We start from the raw sequence: 21,802 nt of genomic DNA, 5'->3' as shown, positions 1-21,802 counted from the left end.
TCAGTGCCCATTTAGATGAAACTCAGTAGATCTTTACTTTGGCCCATTGGCATGACCAAAGAGCCTTGGAAGAGGGTCCTGGAGGGGAAAGCCCAAGCACCCCAGTATGAGAGAAAGAACCAATGAAAACTCTCACTGAAAGCTCAGGAAGTATCAGTTCAGAGAGAGAGGAGGCACCTCACCAGCAGAGTGGGGTGAGTTATCGGTGGCACCCTATGTTAACAAATGTTGACCCATTTCTTTGCTCTTGACCCGTACAGAAACATATCGGGAGTTCTCACAGGTTTGCTAGATGTTCACAGTTCTTCACTAACTCATGCTGAATTCGGCTCAGAAGAGGCTCACATAAACCACTGACTTCAGGCTCTAGCCACCGATAACTCAGAACACACGCTCTTCTCTGGTTCACAGGAGGAACTGACTTTTCCCTCTTTCTGACTCTGGAGTGAACCCAGACCCGTTTTCTGTGACTTTTCTGCTTCAGCCACTCAATGGCCACCATCACTTCCCTTGTTTTTGACTCAATAAAATGCCATGGCACAGGCGAGATGTTAGATAATGAGGATCAGACAAAAAATTGCAAGGAGGGGGTGACCCACGGACCACCCCTCAGGGAACTGACTTGTGGGGTGCTGCACCCACACCAAACTCAGTTCCTTCCCTCCTGGGGCAACGCCAGCTTTGCCTGTATGTGTTGCTGACAGAAAATTCATAGCTGTCCTCCCCCTTCCCATCAGATCACTTATCATCTGTATAACCAAGGTCAGATTGCACATAAAAATCTGTGCCAGCTGCCTGGCCTGCACTACTTCAGGGAAGACCCAGAATTAAACAGGAGGAGGAAAGAAATATGGGGATGAAGGAGTCCTTCCACACGTCAGGGGAGTGCGTGGAGCTGCCACCTGGGACCTCTGCCTTGCGACATGCTGGAGAGGAGAAGCATCGCCCATGTCACCATCTGCACTTGACCCTGCTCTGCTGCCTATTGACGGAGCATCTTCTGGCCACCTCACTGCCAAGCTGGCAGAAAACACGGCTCCAAAAGATGAACAGAACCCTCTGAGGAGTTGGGGAGGAAAGGAAACCATCAATTTTCTTGCCTAACGTTGGCTCCTCAGGATATTTCGGCTGCAGCTCTCTGGTGGCCAGTCCCTGCCCGCCCCAGCTCGCGGTGGGGCCGTCCCCAGCAGGCTCTGAAGAGCCCAACCTCAGCTCGATGGAGCCAGCCCAGCTCCCAGGCTCACATTCTTGGCATTTTTCTCTTTCATTTCCTTCTGCTCCCTGTATATGATTTCTCTCTCCTTCCTTTCTCTTTCCACCCCCCTCCATTGCCCCGGTCCCTCTCCCTGCTCCTGCCTGGGGTGAGGACGCCTGCCTGGCTCCCTCCTGCCTGCAGTAGGTGCCCAGTGGCATTTTAACTATGATTTCTCCTTTCTTCTCACTGTTACTATTTTTCCTCTAAACAAAATTCCTTCCCTGCCATGCCATCACAGCGCTGCCCTTCCAGCACTGTTAAAAGGGCAGCGTCCCTCTGTTCTTCTCTCTCCCCGTGGCCAAACGTTGCCCACTTTTGGGTCCCCGAACAGAGCCCTCTCCCAGACGTGTCCCCTCAGTGGGGCTGTACCTTGTTCAGGACGTCCTTCTGGGAGCCCAGGTAGAGATGTGGCAGGATGCGCGTGGGGCCGACATTGGCCACGGGCAAGCACGGCTGGGAGATGCTCATCGGCAGGATGGCAGCGGGCTTCCCCTCGCAGAGCCCCGGGAAGCAGGACGAGAAGGTGGCAAAGCCTCCTGCAGAGAAAACAGGGACATTGAGCTTGCAGCAGCCAGGCTGGGACCATCAGGACCTGCACCCAGAGGGCTGGGGGTGAAATGGTGATAATCCCTGACAACGAGAGCAGAGCTTTGCAGAGCAAAAAGCCAACAACCATCATTACCCTGGGGACTCCACCACTTTGATAGGCACTCCATTCCAATGCTTGGCGAACCTCTCCATGAAAAATTTCTTCCTCATGCCCCATTAAAACCTCCCCTGGTGCAACTTGAGGCTGTCTTGTACCACCTCCTGCTCTTCATGACTTCATCCAGACAAATGACAAAGACAGAAAGTCCTTGAGGACAATGAGGATCACTTTTGGATAGCAAAACCCACCAAGACAGGATGACTTGCTGAGCTTGTGCTGAGCAAGCCCAAGCCTGGGACTTCTGAGCAGACCACCACATGGGGACCTGCAGGCCATTGCACTCGAGCTGGGAATATCACCCTCACGCAATCTGGCAGCGACACCGCTCACAGATTTCCTGCCTTTCTAATGGCCAAATGCTGGCCTGCTTTGTACAGTGGCGCTAATTAGAAAAGGAAGCCTGAAAAAACGGAGAGGGGGACGCGGCGTAGGTTTTGCCAGAAGGGGAGAAATTTAATTTTTCTTGAACAGATTTCCTTGTCGTTTTTCATGGTCTGACCTTACTGAACGTGACAGCAAGACTCACCCAATGTACTACACCAAGCAGTGGGTGGCAGCTTGGTGCAATGGAGAGCACCTGGGTTGTATCAGCCCAGGCAGCCTCCCCAGAGGTTTTCCCTGTCACACAGGTGAGTAGATGCAGCTGGACAGAGGCCAGAGAAGACTTTGGGGTTTGACTGCCTTCAACTGTTATAGGGACCTGGATACCTCTGTGAGATCCTTCTGAAAGTCCCAGCCTCAGGATCCAGCACCACAGGAATCCCTGCCCATCTCTGCAGCTGAACAAGACCTTTTAACAAGCCTTCACTAACGACCTTTCCATTCAGTCTCTCCCCTTGGAGACAGATGAGCCTTGGCACACTCAGTTTACCTTCTCCAGGCCCTTGCAGCATTTCTGCTGACCCTCCTGGAGCACCTCCCTGGCTGCTGCTGTGGCGCCCAGGCTCGGGCAGGGTCTGGCCCTGCAGACAACCTACCCGCCACATTTGGGAGGTGAAGGTGATGGAGAGGCCAGAGCAGTGCACGAAATCATGCTCATGCCGTCCTCCATCACAATCTCTTTGCATCTTGCAAGCCACAGCCTCCTCCAGGGGAGCAGCTCCTGTGTCAGCCCCAGGAGAAGATGTCCTCCAACCGACCTCTTCCTCCCTCGCTTATGTCTTCCTGGTGGCTAACACCAGCCGCAGCATCCGAACCTGGCCCAGCCAGGCGGCAAAGAGTTAAAGCACCTTATCATCTTCTCCAGCACTTCCTTTTCCCTGGCTCCCTCCGAAATGACATCACCTCTCAATTGGGGCATTAAATCAGAGCAAAGGAAGGAGGCCCAGCGCAGGTGCAGTGCAGCTCCGGTTACCGCTCGCCCCTGTGCCGCGTCCCCGTGGCCAAGGAGCGTAAATCACCACCCCACACACATTTGGGTGACATCCCCAGCTCGAGCTGCCACACGTGGAGCTGCTGGGGCAGACTGCAGGATGGGGAAGCAGGGGCAGGAAGGTTTGCATGGTGGGGAAGGGGTCTAATGGGATGCACATTTGACTTGCACACAACAACGTGGAGGGTTTGGAAAAGAAATCCAACGTGCTCATGGGGAGCGGGGTGCACGTACAGCCTGAGAACGGTGCCTCCTCTGTTCCCCAGCCTCTCGCCCTCATTCATACCCATCAAGAGCCGCCTGGGGCTGCCTACGGCTTCAAATCCCTCTTCCAAAGCCAGGAGTGGGGTGACATCATAGCTGCAGCAGGCCAGGACATGCTGCCGCTTGCTGGCGTCGCCGTCTCCCCCTCGCCCGCCTCTGCCCAGGGAAGCACCAGCAGGGGCACAGGGGCTTGCTGGCCCCAAGCAAACCTCCCCGGGCCCTGCCCCCGTCCCTCCTGTCCTCATTTCCCCCACGCTCACCACCCCGCTGCTGGCAGCTGCTTGGGGGAAACCCTAGAGTCAGGCGCCTGCCGCCGGTCCAACCTCGCCGCGGCTCTCACCCCACCCGCGCCGGCTGCTCCAGCATGCCTCGCATTTTTAGAAAGCGAAGCAGCTCTCCCAAACAATCCCAAAGGCGGTGAGTGTCCCTGGCAGGGCTCCCACCGATACCTGGGCTTTTCCTCCATAGCCTGGGCCACGGCTTTGTTCGGAGAGAGCAGCAGCGCCCAGAGGTCTTCCTTTCTCTGGGCACGTTGGGAATTAGGCTCAGGAAGGATTTCCAGAGGTGAAGTGGGTGCTTAAGGGTCTCCAGTACCTTCCTGATGCTCCCCTCCAGCCTGGCTTGCTGGTGAGGAGCTGCTTCCAGTGCAGCATGGACACACAGGCTGCTGGTGGCTCCTCAGGGCTTCGAAAACAATTCCCAGCAAAAGAAAACAGTGTTTTCTTGGCAAAACTCGGCATTTCTGTGTCTCCTACAGTCACACGTGTCAGGTGGAGGTGAGGGATGGGGACAATAGGACAAGTGGGAGATGTCTGGGTGCAGATGCTCCTGCTGGAGATGAAGGAAGGAGCCAAAAAACAGCATTAGGCAGGTGCTGGGGAAGGCTGGGGGATGAAAACAACCCCCCAAATTTTGGGGGCTCATTCAGCAAAGCCCCTGGAGAAATAACCCTTAGCAGCATCACCCCCAGCCTTGCTCTGCACAGCCCTGGGGATGAGGTGGTCCCTGGTGGCAAACAGAGGAGGGGGAAAACCCCATCTTCCCACTTCCATCCTCCCCTTCACCAGGCTCCCCCCAGGGCACGTCAGTGATGAAACCGGATTTGTTGGGGACCTGCCTGGGACATGGAAGGTGACCAGAAGGTGGGAGAGGCACTGGGGACCCCTCCGCTGCCTTGGCTGTCACCTTCTGGTGGTCTCTGGGGATATCCAGCTCATGTAATGGGCAACGCCACAGACATTGCCCCTCACCTGCAGGTGCCCAGCCCCACGGAGTGTCCCCAGCCCCATGGAGTGTCCCCAGCCCCATAAGTCTTCTCAATACCTCTCAGAGAGCAAGCTCTGCATGTGCAGCGCCCCACTGAGCCTCTGGGACATGTCCTTGCCACCAGCCTCCCGTGCGCACGGCCAGCCTGAAGGCTCCCCATAAGGAAGGGGGAGAGGTGACACGTCACCCCGCTGTGCCACCAGCCTTCATCAGCAAGGAGGAGGGAAGCAGGCACAGCCAGAGCTGCAAAACCCATTAAAGAGGTGCTTTATAGCCCACCCTCGTTGTTCCCTCAACGGGTGTTAAGAAGCTGCGTGAGGCTTCCCGGGCAGGTGCTGGAGCTTTCTCAGCAGCCTGGCACAGCCCCAAGAGCCTGCCAGATAAAAACCCAGCAAGTCCAGGGATGCTGCCATCCCCATGCTGGAGCCACCCCCCCACCCCGCCAGCTTGTCCCCCTTAAACCTCCTGAGAGGAGGCTGAGAGAGGCTGGCCTCTGCCCGGCTCTCATTAAAATGCCTGCGGTGGCTGGCAGCCGCTGCCAGGGCGGCACGTGGCGAGGGGCAGCGGGCACGCGAGCCAGCACGCGTCTCGGCTGCTCCAGCGGCGCCGGCTCCCCCCCGGCCGTGCCGGCTCGGCAGCCGGGCTGCTAAGCTGCTGAGCAGCCCCAGAGGTGGGCAGGGGGCTTCTGGAGAGGGTTTCCAAGAGCTGGGGGCATTAAGGATTTCTGGAGCGACACGGAGGTGGCTGCTCTCCTCCGTGGTTTTTGTTCAGCTGCTGTGACTGCTCCTGAAGGCGAGGACGTACACCTAAAGTGATGCATTAACGTGCTTCATTGGACCGAAGCATGGCAGGGGATGATGAGGACTGGGGGGGGGAATGCAGAACCCCAGCCCTTGACCGCGTTGTGCCCGGCATCTTGGCGGCAGGTTAAATGGAAGGAAGGGTGGTGGCGGGGCCAGGCACTGCACACGTCATCCCCAGAGCTGCTGGGAAAATCCCTCTCTGCAAAACGCCGGCTCCCTGCCTCTCGTGCTGGGTGGGAGCCTGCTCACGCCGGCGGCATGATGCAATGCTGCTTACTGTCACCCTTACTCACCGCACTCCAGGAAGCTCCTGGGTTTTCTCAGAGCTTCCCAATGCTTAGGAAATACTGAGTTTTCCCTCTGCTGTCGTCTTGCTGTTTCCCCCACTGGCAATGCCCAGTGCGGTCCCACTGGGTGAAATCCCGGTGTTCTGCAGCCTGGTCAACTCGCCCTCTCCTGGCTGATGCTCTCCTGGCTGCAGCAAGGGATAAACTGCCTCCCTGTTACACCCTCCGTCAGTGCAAAGCAGGCTTTCTGCACTAATCACTGCTAAGCCAAATTCTGCAACGTCCCCCTATGTCTACTCCAGCCAGCCATGAGCAAGGGCCCTCTCCAGCTTTTTCTGCTTCCACCCATCTCCATGCAATGGAGGGAGACACCCCCTGCTCATCCATCTCCCTGCTCACACTGCATCCCCCTGCTTCCTCCTCTCCATCCTGCTCAGCCTTTGTGCCTGGGCTCTGCTTTCACCCTCCCTTCATTTGGCACCGAATTTCATCACCCCCATTGCCAGCTCCTTCTTTCTTTTTCCTTTTTTTTTTTTCATTTCTTTTTTTCCCCAAGCGGTTGGGATGAGAGAGCCGATGAATCAGCCCTGTTCCTGATTCACGTGAATTCCCCATTTCCTGAAGCGTCACCCCCAGCAGCTTTGGGGTGACCTCACAGACCGGTCCCAGACCCCCACCCTGCCCGCTCCCACTGCCTGTCCCTCTCCTTGCTCCCAAACGAGTGGAGAACTTCCTTAAAAAAAAGGAAAAATGGCAGAAAGGCAGAAAGGAAGCCCTCCACCCACACAAACACAGACACGCTCCCAGAGCTGCTGGGCTTGATTTTCCTCCGGTGACTGTGTCTGCTTTGGACCAGCCTTACTCGTTCTAAGTAAAGGAAAACGTGTCATTTCCAGGAGTGACTTATGACTAATGACACCATCACTGGGTTATGTGGTTCGTGCCACAAAAACCTGTCAAGCACTTTTAGCAGGCTCCCATTTTAAGTGGTGATGGAGGGGAAGTTTCTTGATTCAACCATTCGGTAATCTAGGTCATCCCAGGCTCGGCGTATTTTTAAGCCGCTCCAGTTAATATCTCCTTCTTCCGCTTGCCCTTCACCCTGGCACTGCAAAACGTTGCCGAGCCCGTCTCTGAAAGCAATCCCTCTGCAGCCGGGCATGCAGCAATCGCGCTAGTGAAGCGAAATGGCTCCGTTGGGCAGCCGCAGCGCCGCAGCGCCGTTTTATTCAATTGCTCCTCGCACACCTCTCTGCCCTCGCCCATCCTCGTCCCCGCGCGCTCCCCTCGCACCGGTGCCCTCCTCCGGGGATGAGGATGCAGCACCCTTGGTGATCCCTGCCGAGGAGGTGCCGCGGGACAGAGCCTGCCCCGGTGCCCGCGGAGCAGCACCGCGCAGCGCCTGGACGTGGCGCCCGCATCCTGCTCGCCTCCAGCTGCCTCCCAAATGGCTCCTGCCCATCGCCCGTGGCTGGAAGTGCGTGCTCTCGCCCCCTCCGAACGCTCGCCGATCGCCTCCATCTCCCTGCTCGCCGGCCGCCTGCTCTCTTTGTATGGCCAGCCATCGCGCTCCGCTCCCCGTCGGCCACTCTCCGTCCCCCGGGTGAAGCAGGGACAGGCTGCGTGTCCCCCCTCTTCCCCCTCCGTCCCCATCGGAAGGAAAGGAGCCGGCCGGCTGACAAACCTCGCATGTCCCTGCTCTCCTTCATCCTCCGCACCCTTATTTTCAGCTTCATCTGCCCCTCGTGCATGTCTGTCCAGAACTGGTCCTCGGCCGGGGCGAGCATTACGTCCACAGGCATCCAGGCAGCTGGGCTGCGGCTCGCGGGGGCACCTCTTGCCCTAGCAAAACAACAGCTGGCGGGCAAAAAAAACCCTGAAGCCACCTCGCCAAAAAAGCAGCCCCCGCAGCAAAGCACTGAAAGCCTCCCCCCTGCGCCAGTTTTCGGAAAAAAAAAAAAACACACACAAAAAAAAAACCTAAAAAGATGGGAGTGGGGCTAGGGGGGGGGGACGGCTTTGCCCCTTCCCCTGCCTGCTCTGCGCTGGCTCCCTGCGCGTGCGGCTCCCGCTCCAGCCTGAATGAGCTCAGCACATGAGCAGCAGCCCTGCTGATCCATCCACCACGGCGGCTCATAGCTAACGGGTCAGGCATGCAACCGCATTCCTTACTCAGCACACAGACACGCAGGATAACTCAGGGGCTGCGCGCCTGACATATGCTTCGCTCGCTGCTTAAAGGCGCAACAGCTCTTTTCCCTCCTGCCCTGGCCGATGGAAAGGCTGATGGAGAGCGGCAGGATGCGGCCATGCTTCCCCCCCCCCACACCCCCAGCTGCTGCGGGAGGACCTGTGCGTCCCGCTGGATTAGGTCCCGTCGGGTTAATTTGGGGACAGGGGGTTGGAAGGAGGAAGCGCTGGGGCTAGTGACAAAAGGGACATGTCAACAGGGTGGCCGTGCTGCCCCTCGACATCCCTGCGGGACCCCGCAGGTGATGGGCACCCCATGGCTGTGCCCCTTCCCCATGCTGCGGGCACAACATGGTCCCACGGGGGCAGTCAGCTCTGAACCCCAACACAAGGAAGGAAAATGCTCCCACCTCCGTACCAAGGGGGAAACTGAGGCAGAAAGGTTAAAACTACTTCTCCGGTGTATACCAGGAGATGGAGCAGGGCGCAGCCTGGGACCTGACCGTCAGCTCAGCCTTATCCTCAGACCTTGGTGGTGTCTCCACCAAGCGTGGCACCCTCGGTGGACACCAGTCCTGGAGTGGTCTCAAACAGCTGGAGACCCTTGAGCCTCAACAACTGGAGGTGAAAGGTTCTTGCGATGGGTTGCTCATGGCTCCATCCCACCCAGACCTATCTGCCTGGTCCTGGAGGAGCAAGAGCATGGGTTGGAGGAGATGCACCCTCCCGTCCAAAAGTATGAGAGGAGGCATTTATGAATGGCCTTCCCCAGTCGCACTGGGGTCTGTCCCCGCACGGCGACTTCAGAAGCAGGTGAGGGCTGGTGAGTGCTCTGCTCTGCATGTGTACAGGGGGAAAATTACTTACACCCGCTTTTCCCACCTGTGGGACCCCTTAATATGTCTCCACGCTGCTCCTTGCAAGTTTATGGGTCTGAGCCCAGGCCTCCAGAAAATCATTCAGGATTATAGTAAGCGGAGGAGGCGGGGGGGCACGCATTGTGCCTTTGAAAATCTGCAGCTTTACGGGCTGAAAAAGCCCAGGCTGAGCCATATGTGAGTGACTTCAGTGTTTTTCCTTTGAATGACATCACATGAGATGAGGTCATCGGCATTAACTAAGAGCTCTCCCCTCCCCCCCACCCGCCTTCCCACCCCGCGCGGAGCCAGCCTCCTAACGAGCCAGCCTCCTAACAAGCCTTGTTGTTGTAACAAATACGGTTTGATGATTATCAGATGTGGGGCAGAGGTTGGGGAAAATTTGAAGCGTGCTTCAGCAGGACTGGGAGAGAGGGGAGCCGCGTTCCCCCCAAAGCAACACTGGGTGATCGGCTCCTGCCGCAGCTCCCCTGGGTGTGCAGGGTGCCACCACTCTCGGTGGTGGCCCCGTGTATGCCACCCCCGTCCTCGCAGTGGAGGATGCAGAGGGCAATGTGAGATGCTGGTGGGCAGCGTGGACGGCTACCGGTGCTGGAGATGCCTTTGCTACTGCTGGGCCACAGCAGTGGAGGCATTTCTGTCACAATCACCGTCACCATCTCCATAGCCAACTCCATCGCCATCTCCATCGCCAACTGCATCGTCATCTCCATAGCCAACTCCATCGCCATCTCCAAAGTCAACTCCATTGCCATCTCCATCACCATTTCCATCATCATCCCCATCGACAACTCCTTTGCCATCCCCACCACTATTTCCATCACCATCTCCACCACCATCTCCATCGCCATCTCCATCACCATCTCCATCGCCATCTCCATTACCATCTCCACTGGCACCTCTATGCCAGTGGGCAGTTTGGCTCTGACCCATTGCTTTTGGAGCTCTTCTGGGGTGGAAACCATCAACAGACCACGCAGGGGAGGTGATGCAGGAAGCAGGTGGTGAAATCGGGAGTGTCGTCCTCAACCTGACCCCCTAGCAGCCCACAGGCATGTATCTGCCTTCCCTTGCTCCCCTCTGGTTGCCGGTGGGAACTGACTCACTCAGGCTTGCAGAAGCCCAAGGCACAAGTTATTTTGGCACGGGCAGATGCCTTCAGGTTGTGTTTGGACCCAGTTTTCTGCACAGAGCTGCTGGGAGCCCCAGCCAGGGAGCTGAGCATGGCACTTCCAGGAGGAGGTAGTCAACCACGTGGAGATGCCACCTGCAGCCACCTTTCCCCAGGCAGAGCCTTCCTCCCTGTTCCCTCCTGCCTATGGTCTTCTGGGCAGTGGCCAGCGTTTCCTCTCCCCACCCAGCACCAGGACCTTGCCAGAATCGCGATCGCCGGCCTTCACACATGGTAGGCCAGGGCCTCAGGAAAAGGGGAGGCAGGTTTCTCCAAAGGAAGGAAATCATAACTGGGCATGGGTTCCTGCCCATCAGGATCTCCTCCTGGGGAAGTTTCCTTCCTCCCTCCCTCCTGCTTTCCAGAAATGGGAAATTAAATTACACGATGACTTTTGAAGCCTTGGCAACTGGCAGGCTGCTCTTCCACGGCCCCCATCTCCTCCCTCTGCCCCATCCCTCTGTGCCGTTTCGCTCGCCTTTTCTGGGTCCGATTGTTAAAAACGCGGCTGGGGAGGGGGAAGGGAAGCTCCACGGGGTAATTATAGAATCGGGAAAACAAGTTGTCTGACGACAGCGTTGCTAAACAGGGAGGTTTAGAGCATAGGTCTGGAATACAATCAGCTCACACATACGTGACCTGGCTTAACCCCTCCCAGGGATGCAGCCACTGGTTTCTCTGGGGCTGAAACCCTCGCAGACATCTCCTGGCCATGGTGGAGGGGTGGGAAGAGGCCACCTTGCTCCTCTGCAGAGATGCAGGGCCACATCTGGGCTGGGTGGCCAGGGCTGAACTCCGGTACCTGCCGGGATGGGGCTGGAGGGCGAGAGCGCGGTGTGGCAGCATCCCAAAGGCAGCCAGCACCGCAGCATCCCTGCCCTGCCCCGGCCACTGCGGTCCCCCACGGATCACACTCTACGTCCATCCCTCTGAGTATCTGGGCATTTACAGACAGCCTCATACTTCACCTCCATGAGCATCCTCAGCCCTGTGTACCCCGCAGAGGCTCTGCTGGAGCCCAAGGACCAAATCCATCAGCTAGCACGGAATAAAGCACTTTCCGCAGCAGGGAGCTGCTCCTGCCACATTTTGTCATCTGAACTAAACTCAAAAGTATGGGTGTTTGGGGTACTTTTTTTCTTTGGATTTTAGACTATGTTTTTCGAGCTCCTTTTCAGGACTGTCCCTACGCAGAAAAAAAAAAAAAAAAAAGAATAAAGAAGTGTGGTTTTTTTTCTCTTTAATCATCTTCCCCCACGTCCTTGTTCCTAGAGTAATTCTAGCCAGCGCTGAGCCCAGTCAGTACTGAGCAGCTCAGCTCTTGCAATGGAAATTCCCTTTTCTTTTTCACTACTTGTTTCATCTGCTCTGAAGTCACCTGGCTTTGGAAGATTCCCTTGAAATTCCCCGATTCTCAAATCTCATAAATAACTGCTCCAGGTTTGCAAATGAGATCAGCCCCCTCCAGATCAAGCCCACTGAATGGTTACAACTCTGTGGCCACTGTTGTCCTTCAGTCTTGATGATGATGATGATGATGATGATGGGAGTGAGCCTTCTCTCCTCTCTGCTCCCCAGCTCCCTGGGGAGGGCAGGGCTTACCCCATAGGAAGAGGAGGGACCTCACCAAAAAGCAGATGGAGTTTCCAGTATAACTCATCCCATCGTGCTCCCAACTCCACCGTCAGCAAAATTTCCAATTTCCCTGACAGCAAAATTTCCAATTTCCAACTGCTTCTCCCAGTTGAACCATCTCCCCAACCTTGGGCAAAAATCGGACACCCACAAGCTTTTAGCTCCACTGGAGAGGTTCCTCAAGAGACCTCCTCCAGCAGGGAAGACCAGCGGGTTGAAACCAAACGCCACCACTGTTCCTGGCCACGGCACTGCTGGGCTGGAGAAGACCTGGGCCAGGGCCAGCATGGCCAAGGAGCCTGGCGGGAGGAGGATGGAGAGCGGAGGGCTGGGAGGGATTTCTCACTGATGATATTGTTACATTCTTTCCGAATCCTGGGAGTAAACAGCCGCTCCAAATTTAGAAAGAACAGGGCTGGAAAATTTAAACATTCCTTGAAGAATTGGTACAAACGGCGAGGGGGGCGGGGGGCTGAAGATGATCTCACACGCGCTCCCGAGCCAGATGAAAAGCTCATGACTGGAGCTCAGAAAGCAAGCAAGGGGCCTGTTTCAGGTCGGTGCACGACACTGCATGGATAAAGCACGGATAAACCTGGACCGAAGAGAGCCCACGCAATGCGGTGGGACCGGCACTGCCCCCACCCTCCAGGTGAGCTGCCGAGGGCTCCCCACCAGTTTCCTCCTTGCTCCGTACTGGGACCAGTGGCTGCACGTGGCTAAGCAGCGCAGCAAAGAGCTCCACCATCCCCAGAGCCCTGCTTGGTCCCAGCATCATCCCGAGGAGCATCCCTCGCCCACCGCTTCACTCGGCTGTGGAGGAGGCCGGGGAGATTTGGCTCTGCTTGCTGCCATTCAGCAAGGAGCTGGGGATGCTCAGCACCCGGCAGCTCAGCACCGTGCCGCGGCTCTGGCCGGGCTCCAGCACAAGAGCTGGCATCTCTGGAGCCATCAGTGGCCGATGGAGCCAGACTGCTGCCGCTTCATAAACAGATAATGGCTGTTAATAAAAACAAAGTGGGAGCTCGCAAAGGGAAAAAAAAAAAAAAGCAAAGCAAAAAAAAAAAGGAAAAAAAAAAAAAAGCAAGGGTTTGTGCTGAAATAAACAAAGGTTAAAGAACAGTCAGGCTCCTGAAGGAATAGCAAAGCTGGGCTGGAGGGAGGGAGGGGGCATTACGTAATGCAGGAAAAATGTTGGCTCCATTCAGTTTTCCACCACTTCATGTGATGTCAGGAAAACCATATAAATCAACAGGCTTTCTGCTCCCACGGATGGAGGGCAGCAAGCAGCACTATTTATACTTACACGATTAAAAAAAAAAAAAGTAAGGGGGGGGGGGGGAGAGATGATGATGATTTGCAAGACTGGGAATAATTGACTCAGATTCCTCCTTCCGAGCCCCCGCTGGAATTGCTGCTCTGGGGTTGTTAACCCTTGAGGAGCCCCTGCCCTCGCTCCTGCCACCCCCAGCAACCCGGGCTCTGGCCTCCAGCCTCCACCAACTGTTCTGGGGCGGGTTCATCTGAAAAACGGTGCAGAAACGAGCAAGGGCCAAGCATGAAGTTTGGGGACACTGAGGCATGAAAAACTGAAAACGATGCGCCTAAAGCAAGCTGGTTGGGACTCCTAGGTCCTGACCCTGCTGGGGATGATGTGAGATGGGGACCTGAATGGCTCAGTTTTGAGGGTGATTGGGGTGGGCACACTGGTCTGGGGATGCTCAGGAGTCAGTTTCCAGCACCTTTTAGCAGTGGGAACCCCATCTGTGGGGGTAATGAAGGCTTGTAGGTAGCAGATCTAATATTTGTATGCGGAAAAGGAGTGAAGCCAAACTTAAGGTTGATTTTTAGCAACAAAATTTGTGATAATGGTCTAAAACCACAGTATGAAGTGAGGGACAGAGATCAGCTCGTTAGCGCATAAATACATAGTCCGCTTGCACTGGACCCAGAGCAATGAAGAGGTCTCTGGATTCCTCCATGTGCACGTACGTCACACCTGATGCCATGGAAGGGGTGGGGCAGAAAGGGTGGCACTGGGAGCAGCCTGGGCGGGATGAGGTGCCTGGGCCAGGATGGGTCGGGTTGAGGTCGGACCTGATGCCCTGGTGGGGTGCTGGGGTCCTCAGCAAACCCTCCCAGGCTGGCGCACCGTGCTCGCGAGGCAGGGAGGGTCCTGGCAAGGGATTGGGATCCAGCCCCGTGTACACATCCTCTCCTCAGACCTCCCAAGCGCCGCAAACCCGGGTCAAAAATAACCCGGCTGCTGCCCACATTACAGGAAGGAGGAAACTGCGTGTGTCAGAAAGCGCACCCAGCCTCCCTCTGGATGCTTTCAGCAGTGTTTTTGAGTCATGATTTCCATATAAAACTCAGCAGCCATGACCCAGTGTGCTACATTTCAGTTCCCCTTTTTTTTTTTTCTCTCCACGCATTAGCAGCCTGTGTTCCCCATTAGCAGGCTCTGGGCCGTGCGGCTCACGACGCCGCGGCACAAGGAGCAGGGGATGCTTTGCCAAAACCTCAGCAATTACCAGCCGGGAACGTGGCTCTTTGAGGACTTCTGCAGGGAAAAGGCAGGGTAGAAGGGAAGGGCTGAGAAACCTGTTAACAGGTTTTAACTGGGGGGGTTTAAAACATCACCTAGCACCTTGTGCAGGCAGATGTGCTCCTGCCTGGGGGTCTTTGGTGCAGCGGCTGGGGAGGATGGAGATGGTAGCCAAAAAATGAGGGTGCTTGTTTGCTTGCATGGGCTGGGCATTGGTGGCAGTGACGGTGACACCATCCTAACAACACACCAGAGTGTGGGTTTTTTTTCAGGTCCACTGCAATGGCTGCTTTCTGACCCATCCCGGTGACCCAGTCTGCCTTCACCTTTTCGGCATCATGCACCAAGCTGTGCCCTTGGTTATGCCACGAAGACCTTGGGCAAGCTCACAGCATCTTCCCCAAGCGGTGGCCTCAGCAGAGCTCCACGCTAATTCTCTTTATCGTGACTTCAAGTAGTCCTTGCTTGCTTTTGAAACCCTCACCCTGTCAGACCTGGGTGCTTTATTCCCATTATTTCTCTGCTCTCCCCATCACAGCTCCAGTTCAAAGCTGGGAGGTGGACAGCCAGCCAGGCAGCTGTCCCAGCTGCCAGGAATTAAAAGCAGCTTTCACTTTCCCTTCAAGGTGATGTGCTCATCACACGCGCTGCATGGCCACAACACCATAAATCCAGAATAATTGCACAAGCACCAAGTGAAATGGTAACCCAGAGCCCCAGACAGCTGTAGGAAGTGGTCTGGATGCACCACGGGGCCCATCACCCTACAACGCTTCTGGTGCCAGCAGCAGCACCATCACCACCACAGTCATCATCACCATCACCACCACCATCATCGTCACCACTGCCTGCCCTCGAGCAGCTCCGCTCCTACCTGTGAGGATGGAGACGCTGTGGAAACAGCTGTCCAGCTTGCCCAGGAGGATGGAGAGGAAACTGTCGGCAGCCAAGCCGGTCACGTCCCGCGTGCTCTGGTCATAGACCACGACGTCCTGGTGCTCCTCTGCCTCCACCTGCAGGGAACGGCAAAAAAACGGGCGCTGGAGAAACTGGGGACTTGCTTCTGCCCATGGAGCATTTCCATCGACCACAGCCAGAGGACTGGTTGGGGTACTACATGGCCAAGACTGCCCCGCAGGTACAAATGGGTATTTCAGCACCAACGCCAGTTGCAGCAGCCATGCCAACAGCGAGCAAATCTGAGTGCCTTACCTAAAATCCTGCTCCCGCACAGCGCCCACCATCGGTTTGCCATTATTTATCCAGAAGTCACCCATGCCCCCACCCTGTGCAGCCATCCCATCAGCCGTGCTCATCCACCATCCTGTCCGATGGGCAGGTCCATGCAGGAGAAGAAAAGACCCCCCGTGGGGAGGCACGGCTCAGCACACCCGCTGAGCAGCCTGATGGATGGCAAACACGTCCATCACGCTGCGGGAGAAGTGGGCAGTGGCTGGAAAGCCAGGGGGATCCAGCAGCTGGATAATGCCCAGCCCTGCGGGCACAGGGAGTCCTTCTGGTGCAATGCCCTGCCCCGTGCTGTGCTCCCATTAAAATGCGAGGGTTGGAGCTGCTGCCTCCCATCGTGGTGATCAGTGCAACCTTTCCCATGCATACCTGATCAGCAGGGACTGAAACCTCGTTAGGAGACTCCTCAAGCTAAGCACCACTCATAGACACTCTCCTCCTTTTGCTCCATCACTTGCATGCCCTATCTCACCACCCTTGGGTTACTATAGATATTAAAGCAACCACAAACGCAATGCTTGGAATCAATCCCCCCATCCCTTGAGAAGGTTTCCGCAGCAGCCAGAGGTGTGCAGACGTCTTCCCAAGGCAGATCCAGCCCAAGGCACAGCGAAGCCGCAGCTGGGCTGCTTTGACACCCCGCTGCAGGTGCTTCCCTGCCCTGAAACGTGAGCTACATCCCAATAAAACTGCAGCGTGCACGGATTTAGCTGAGGTCATTGCGGCCGCTCACCGCAGGGCTGAGGACAGCCTCGTGCCCTCGGAAGTCACTGCTGCCTTCACGGGGCACTGGGAAGTGAGTTAGGCCATGCAGGTCAGTGGGATGAAGGGAGGGAAGAAAAGGAAGCGGCAGGAGGAGAGGGAGGAGGAAAGGATGGGGGAATTTTAAAATAAGGCATTGAGAATTGCCCAAGGTGCCCTGGGTAAAATCAGCGGCCGTTTCTCTAAGCGTCATCAATATTCTTTACATTATTAATAATAAGCCATGCTGTTTTTATAAGGGTAGCTCAGCGTGGGTGAAACTCCTCACGAGAAGCAGAGGTGACCCAGGGAAGTTACCTGGGAGTGAACCAGCCAAGGACATACCTTTAGGAACATCTCATCCCAAGAAAACCTCTGCTCCTGCCATCCAGCGAGGCACAGCGTCCTGAAAACCCAGCCTGAAGCATCTCCCCAAAAGCAAGGCAAGGAGGGGACTGAGCAGGGGCTCGCACCTCAGCCAGAGGGGCAAGCAGGGGAGATAACAGTTCTGGCCAAGCAGAATTATCCCACAATAGGATTTAGTGTTCCCTCTGCACGGGGAGGCTTTGTTTTGGCCATTACTGCAGGGTTGCTGAGCAACGGCAGATATGTGTGACACGGTTTACATCTTATTAAAGTTATAAGGTTTCACTCAATGTAAATGCCAAACAAGCACTGGCCTTGCGTGGCCCGGCTGCAGAAAATAAATATCCTGCTCGGTGGGGCAAGGGCTGCGGAAATGGGCTGAGAGGAGAGAGAGGCTTGAAGAAAAATACACTTTGCATGGGAAGGGTTCATTTTTCTAGTGGCACATCACACGTGGCAGTGCTGGCATTCCCAGTCCCACGGGTCAGATGGAGCAGGGACAGCAGGGATTTCATCCAACCCTAGAAACACCTTGGTTGGAAAAGACCTTCAAGATCATCCAGTCCAACCATCGTCATCAAGTCCAACCATCATCATAAAGTCCAACCAACATCATCAAGTCCAACCATCGCCAAGTCCAATCATCAAGTCCCATCCCCAAACATTTCCCTCCTCTGCTGCCCGAGCCCCACCTGTGAACACCTCCATGAGCCACTGCACAAGAAAGGAAGGATGCTGAAGGGCTGCTGGTGGGATGCAGCATTTGGAAAGGATGACACACAGCTTGCCACGAGGCACAGCTGGCCTTGATGGTGCTACTTTGGACTTGATGATCTTGAAAGTCTTTTCCAACCTAGAGGATTCTGCTTCAGGTGTTATGGTCCCACCAAGACACCCATGTCTCTGCCCCCAAGCCTTGCAGGAGCATCCTTGGGGAGCCCATGGGACATTGCTGGGGGGCCCATCACCCCCCCGGAGGTATCTCCCCATGGACATTTTGTCCTGGGCACCGGGTGGTTTGATACACCCCGGTGTTGGCTCTGCCTGCTCCGCGCTCCCCGGCTGCTAAGCGGGGATGATGCCACTTGTGTGAAGTGCTCTGAGCCCTCCAGGTGATCTGGGCTAAGATAAGAGTGAAGTATTCTTATTTTCCCAATTACCCCGGACATCGCAGCCACATTTTGTTTCAAAACACGGTGAATCACCCCACTGAAATAACATCGCTTCCATAAACATCAAGAGCAGCCGGGCACATGGCTCAGAACTAAGCCCCGGCTATCCCTTGAGCAAGGCAGCTGCTTCCAGGGCCAGGTTCCTCCAGTAAATAAATAAATGTCCCCACAGCCCCAGTAGAATGTTGTCATGCCTCTAGCTGCTGCTGTAGCCATTCCCAGATACAGCTGCATTTCAGGAAATGAGAACAGGTCAAGATGTGGGAAGACTTTCCAAAGAGATCTTAAAAAAGTGAGCTTCTCAGCATTTCCCTCCAGAAATCAAAATAAACCCCCAAGCAGGAATTTCCCACAACCTCTTCCCCTGAAACGGCACCAAGGAGCTGAATTATTCCAGCTGATAGCGGGAGAAAGGTTTAAAAACAAAGATGGAGCAGGTAGCACAGCACATTTTTGTGCTGAGGGCAACTATTGCTGTAATAATTGGAATTCCTGGGAATAAAATAAAAGCAATCTGTTGGAAAATGGATTACTGCTGCAGTTTCCTAGCCCGGACCATGGGCAGCGATGGAGTTCAGCATCTCTGTGCCCAGCGGAGATGCAGTGCACAAGAGGGCTCGGGGAGAGGTGGCTTAGCTGTGCCCACATTTCCAGGGCACATGAAAGGCAGATTGCGACAAAAGAAGAAAAGGTGATATATTTTTCCCCATTTCTTCTTTCCCAGCAAAAGGTCCTTGACCAAGACTTGCTGTTATCCCGCAGCATTGCCCCAAAGCAGCACACCTAGGAGGGTTGCCAGTGGTGCCCTCCCTTCACATTGGGACGGAAGACTGCCCTGCGTTACCCTCTGCCCAGCCAGGCGACGGGCAAAACATGACTGGTGCCTGGTGGGGGCCGGGATGCGCAGGTCTGGGGTTTTTTGGGCAATGCAAGCGAGGCAGGAGCGCGTTGAGGTGGGCTGCCAGCAGTGCCCCTTCCTTCTGGGCAGCACCGCGGTGCTCCCGGCCGCCTTTGTCTCGGCAGCCCCGGCCGGGAGCAGGAAGCGGGAGGAGGGCGGGAGGCCCGTCAGGAGGAATAATGGGGCTGGACAATCGCGCCACTGATGTCACCCTTCCTGCCATCTGCTCCTAGCGCCAGCCGTGCCCCTGTCCCCCCCTGTCCCCACCACTTTGCTGATCACCCTTTGGCAGGTGCACTGGCGAGCCCTGAAAATAAAGGCTCCCCCTCTCCACGTTGCCCAAAGCAGCATGTTTTTCCCCAGATCCTGACCCGCCTTCTTGCCCCAGGGGATGTGCCCATGTCTCCGTCCTCCCGCTGCCACCGCTCAGCCTCCTGCCACCCACCACATGGGGACAGCGGCACAAAAGGCTTGAACACCCCAAACCACAGCCAGCACCCTGCTTTGTGCCAGCTGAGGATACGGCCGTGACCCCCCCCCCCTTTTCCCCCCAGCTTCCCGGGGGCAATTGGCTTAACCTCATAAGAACACCCTGAAGCTTAATTAATTCCTGGGCTGAGCGTCCCCAAAACACCCACGGGGTTCGCGTTGCATCCCTGCTTGGTACCCGGAGCACTGCTTAATGACACGGGACCGGGAGGAGGTGACTGCTCCTTGCACGGGGACGCCAGCAGCCCCCGGGTGACCGTAAAGGTTGGGGACAACCTTTAGCAGGGCAGAGCAGGGGCGGGAGCCACCTGTGCTGGCGCAGGAACATCCTTTGGGAGCCGCTGCCGCCCGCTGCGGCATCTCTGCGGCTGCGAGCTGCAGCGCTGCAGGCGGACCTGCATCAGCTGACGTTAACTCTTGGTGCTCCCCATCCTCCTCTTCCTCCCCCCACCCCAAAGTCGCATCGCTTGTGCTGCTGCTGCTGCTGCTGCTGCTCCACGTGACGGCGGCCACTGCAGAGGTGACCCTGGCCGGGAGGAGGGCGGCCGTGCTGCGCCGGCTCCCGGCTCGCCAAAACTGATTATTCTTTGCTTTATTCACTCAGGGGATTGACGAAGGGCTCAAGCCGCTGGGGAATCGTTCCCCGCAATCCCCTCCGAAGTGCCCAGCCCGCAGCATGGCTGGAGCAGCTTGGAGCAAGGCTGGGCCCCCCCTCCCCGGCTCCTTGATCCCGGCAGGGTGATGTCACTGGCAGCCAATGCGGGCCGCGGTGGCTTCGCGGGGTGGCGGGGGGGGGGGGACACGCCGCAGATGGCTCCAGCTGGGCCCAGCATTTGATTAATCGCCTGAATTACCCTCGTTTTGCCATAAAATTACGGGGATGGGGGGGGGTGCCGGGGAATGGTAAAAGCAGGAGTGCATCGGCAAAGGAGCGGGCTGCCGTGGGGGTGCAGCACCCCACAATGCGAGGCAGGGGGAGGCAGGGGGTCCCCTTGCCAAAACCGTGCTGCGGAGGGGATGTGACACTTCGGGGATGCGTGGCGGATGGGGTGACGGGTCCCTGGGGAGCCAGGAGAGGAGAGGGGCCAGGCCACCCTCCCCATGGTCACTGACAGAGGGCAGGACCCTGCCTGAGCCACCGCGGGGGCACCCAGCCCTATTTCGGCCAGCCAGCCGTGGCTCGGAGCCACCTCTATTATTTAACCAGGAGAGATAGAGAGAGGAGCCCGGGAGAGATAATATGCCATGACACCGGATAAGAGCTCCTGGCGTCACAAGGGAGGAGGATTACATGTCCCTGAATGGAGTTAGAGATGACAGAGGGGAGGGGAAGAGTTTTTAGCAAGGGATTAAGCTTACAGCTCCAGGAAGGCTTTGGGGGGCTGTTTGCCAGTGCAGGGCAAGCCCTGAGGCTGACATACCTGTTCGACTGGCCTGGGGGGGGGGGTCCTGCATCACTGGGGTGGGGGCAACGAGCAGGTCCCCGAGGACAGCCCTGTGGGCTTGTGCTCCAGCTCCCAGAGGGGTGGATGGGGTGCCAGAGGGAAGCCGGCAGGTAACGGGGTGCAGGGAGGGAAGAGCGGGTCGCATGAACCAGGCATGGCCGGATGGAAATGCATCCCCCCACCCTGTATCTTTCTACTGGGGGAGAGGTTTCCACAAGGACAGGCGAGGGCCAGATCCCGTACCTTCATCTTGGAGGCGGGCTGGATGAGCTCCGTGATGGAGACCTTGTCCTGCTGGAGCCGCCTCTTGACCAGCTTGGAGCAGCAGATGTTGACGGAGCTGAGGACGTGCCAGGAGTTGTACTCCACGAAGGAGCGGCTGTCGATGACCAGGGTGCCCTCTGCCCCGTTCCTCAGGAGGCTGGCCAGCTTCTTCGGATCCATCACTTTGCGTGGGAGCCTGTCCCCGGCCATACCGGGCCCGTCCCCTCTGCGGTGAGCGGGGGCAAGGGGCGCGAGGGCAGGGCAGGGGCCGGCACCCGTCTCCCCGAGGGGAAGCAGCGGTGGGGCGAGGTGCGAGCAGGGCAGCTCCTGTCCCGGGCTCTTCACGCTGCTAATGCCCAGGGTGCCGACTCATTGTGCTGAACCTGGAGGGAGAGGGAAGGGGGAAAACGGCGGTCAGGTGGCAGGAAAACCAGGTGCTCACCTGGGGCTGAGTCCTCGAGGAGGACCTCAGGAGGGCACAAGGATGCAGACACACTTCCCAGGCATGTCCTCGCATCTGTGGCTCAAGAGCTTCCCAGGCCAAAGGTTTTCTCTTTGTGTTTAATAGCCCTCGGTGGAGCTTTCCTCCAAGAATTTGTCTAATAGCTTCTGGAAGCCATGTCAGATTTAACAGGCAGGGAGCAGCCTTTTCCCTGTTTTTCCCCAAGCCTGCTGGCTCAGGGCTCCTCCAGGGGACCCTGGTCTCTTCCGCTGGGAGAAGCCACCCATGTCTGCTCCGTGTTTGCCCTCCCCGTGCACCTCACAACTCGGAAGCCCCTTGGGTCACAGCACCCGCAGAGC

At 56.8% G+C, this 21,802-nt stretch overlaps 1 protein-coding gene across 3 annotated transcripts in view; it reads right to left on the bottom strand.

The window, feature by feature from the left end:
* Positions 1–21,802, bottom strand: part of DUSP8 (dual specificity phosphatase 8) — a 36,209-nt gene that overhangs the window by 2,994 nt on the left and 11,413 nt on the right. For 2 of the 3 annotated variants that reach the window (XM_083837976.1, XM_083837977.1), the window contains exons 2-4: positions 20,981–21,384; positions 15,253–15,391; positions 1,625–1,791 (exon numbers count right to left, since the gene is read on the bottom strand). In XM_083837976.1, coding sequence (XP_083694102.1) covers positions 1,625–1,791; positions 15,253–15,391; positions 20,981–21,211 — 537 coding nt within the window. In that variant the 5' untranslated portion in view covers positions 21,212–21,384. Of the gene's footprint in view, positions 1–1,624; positions 1,792–7,640; positions 9,254–15,252; positions 15,392–20,980; positions 21,385–21,802 lie in introns of those variants that run through there. The other variant, XM_083837978.1, reaches the window with a different exon arrangement.

Source organism: Anser anser (assembly GCF_964211835.1).
Source record: "Anser anser genome assembly, chromosome: 5".
NCBI lineage: Eukaryota > Metazoa > Chordata > Aves > Anseriformes > Anatidae > Anser > Anser anser.
The sequence above is the reverse complement of the archived record's forward strand: the minus strand, read 5'-3'. Positions and strand labels throughout refer to the sequence as shown.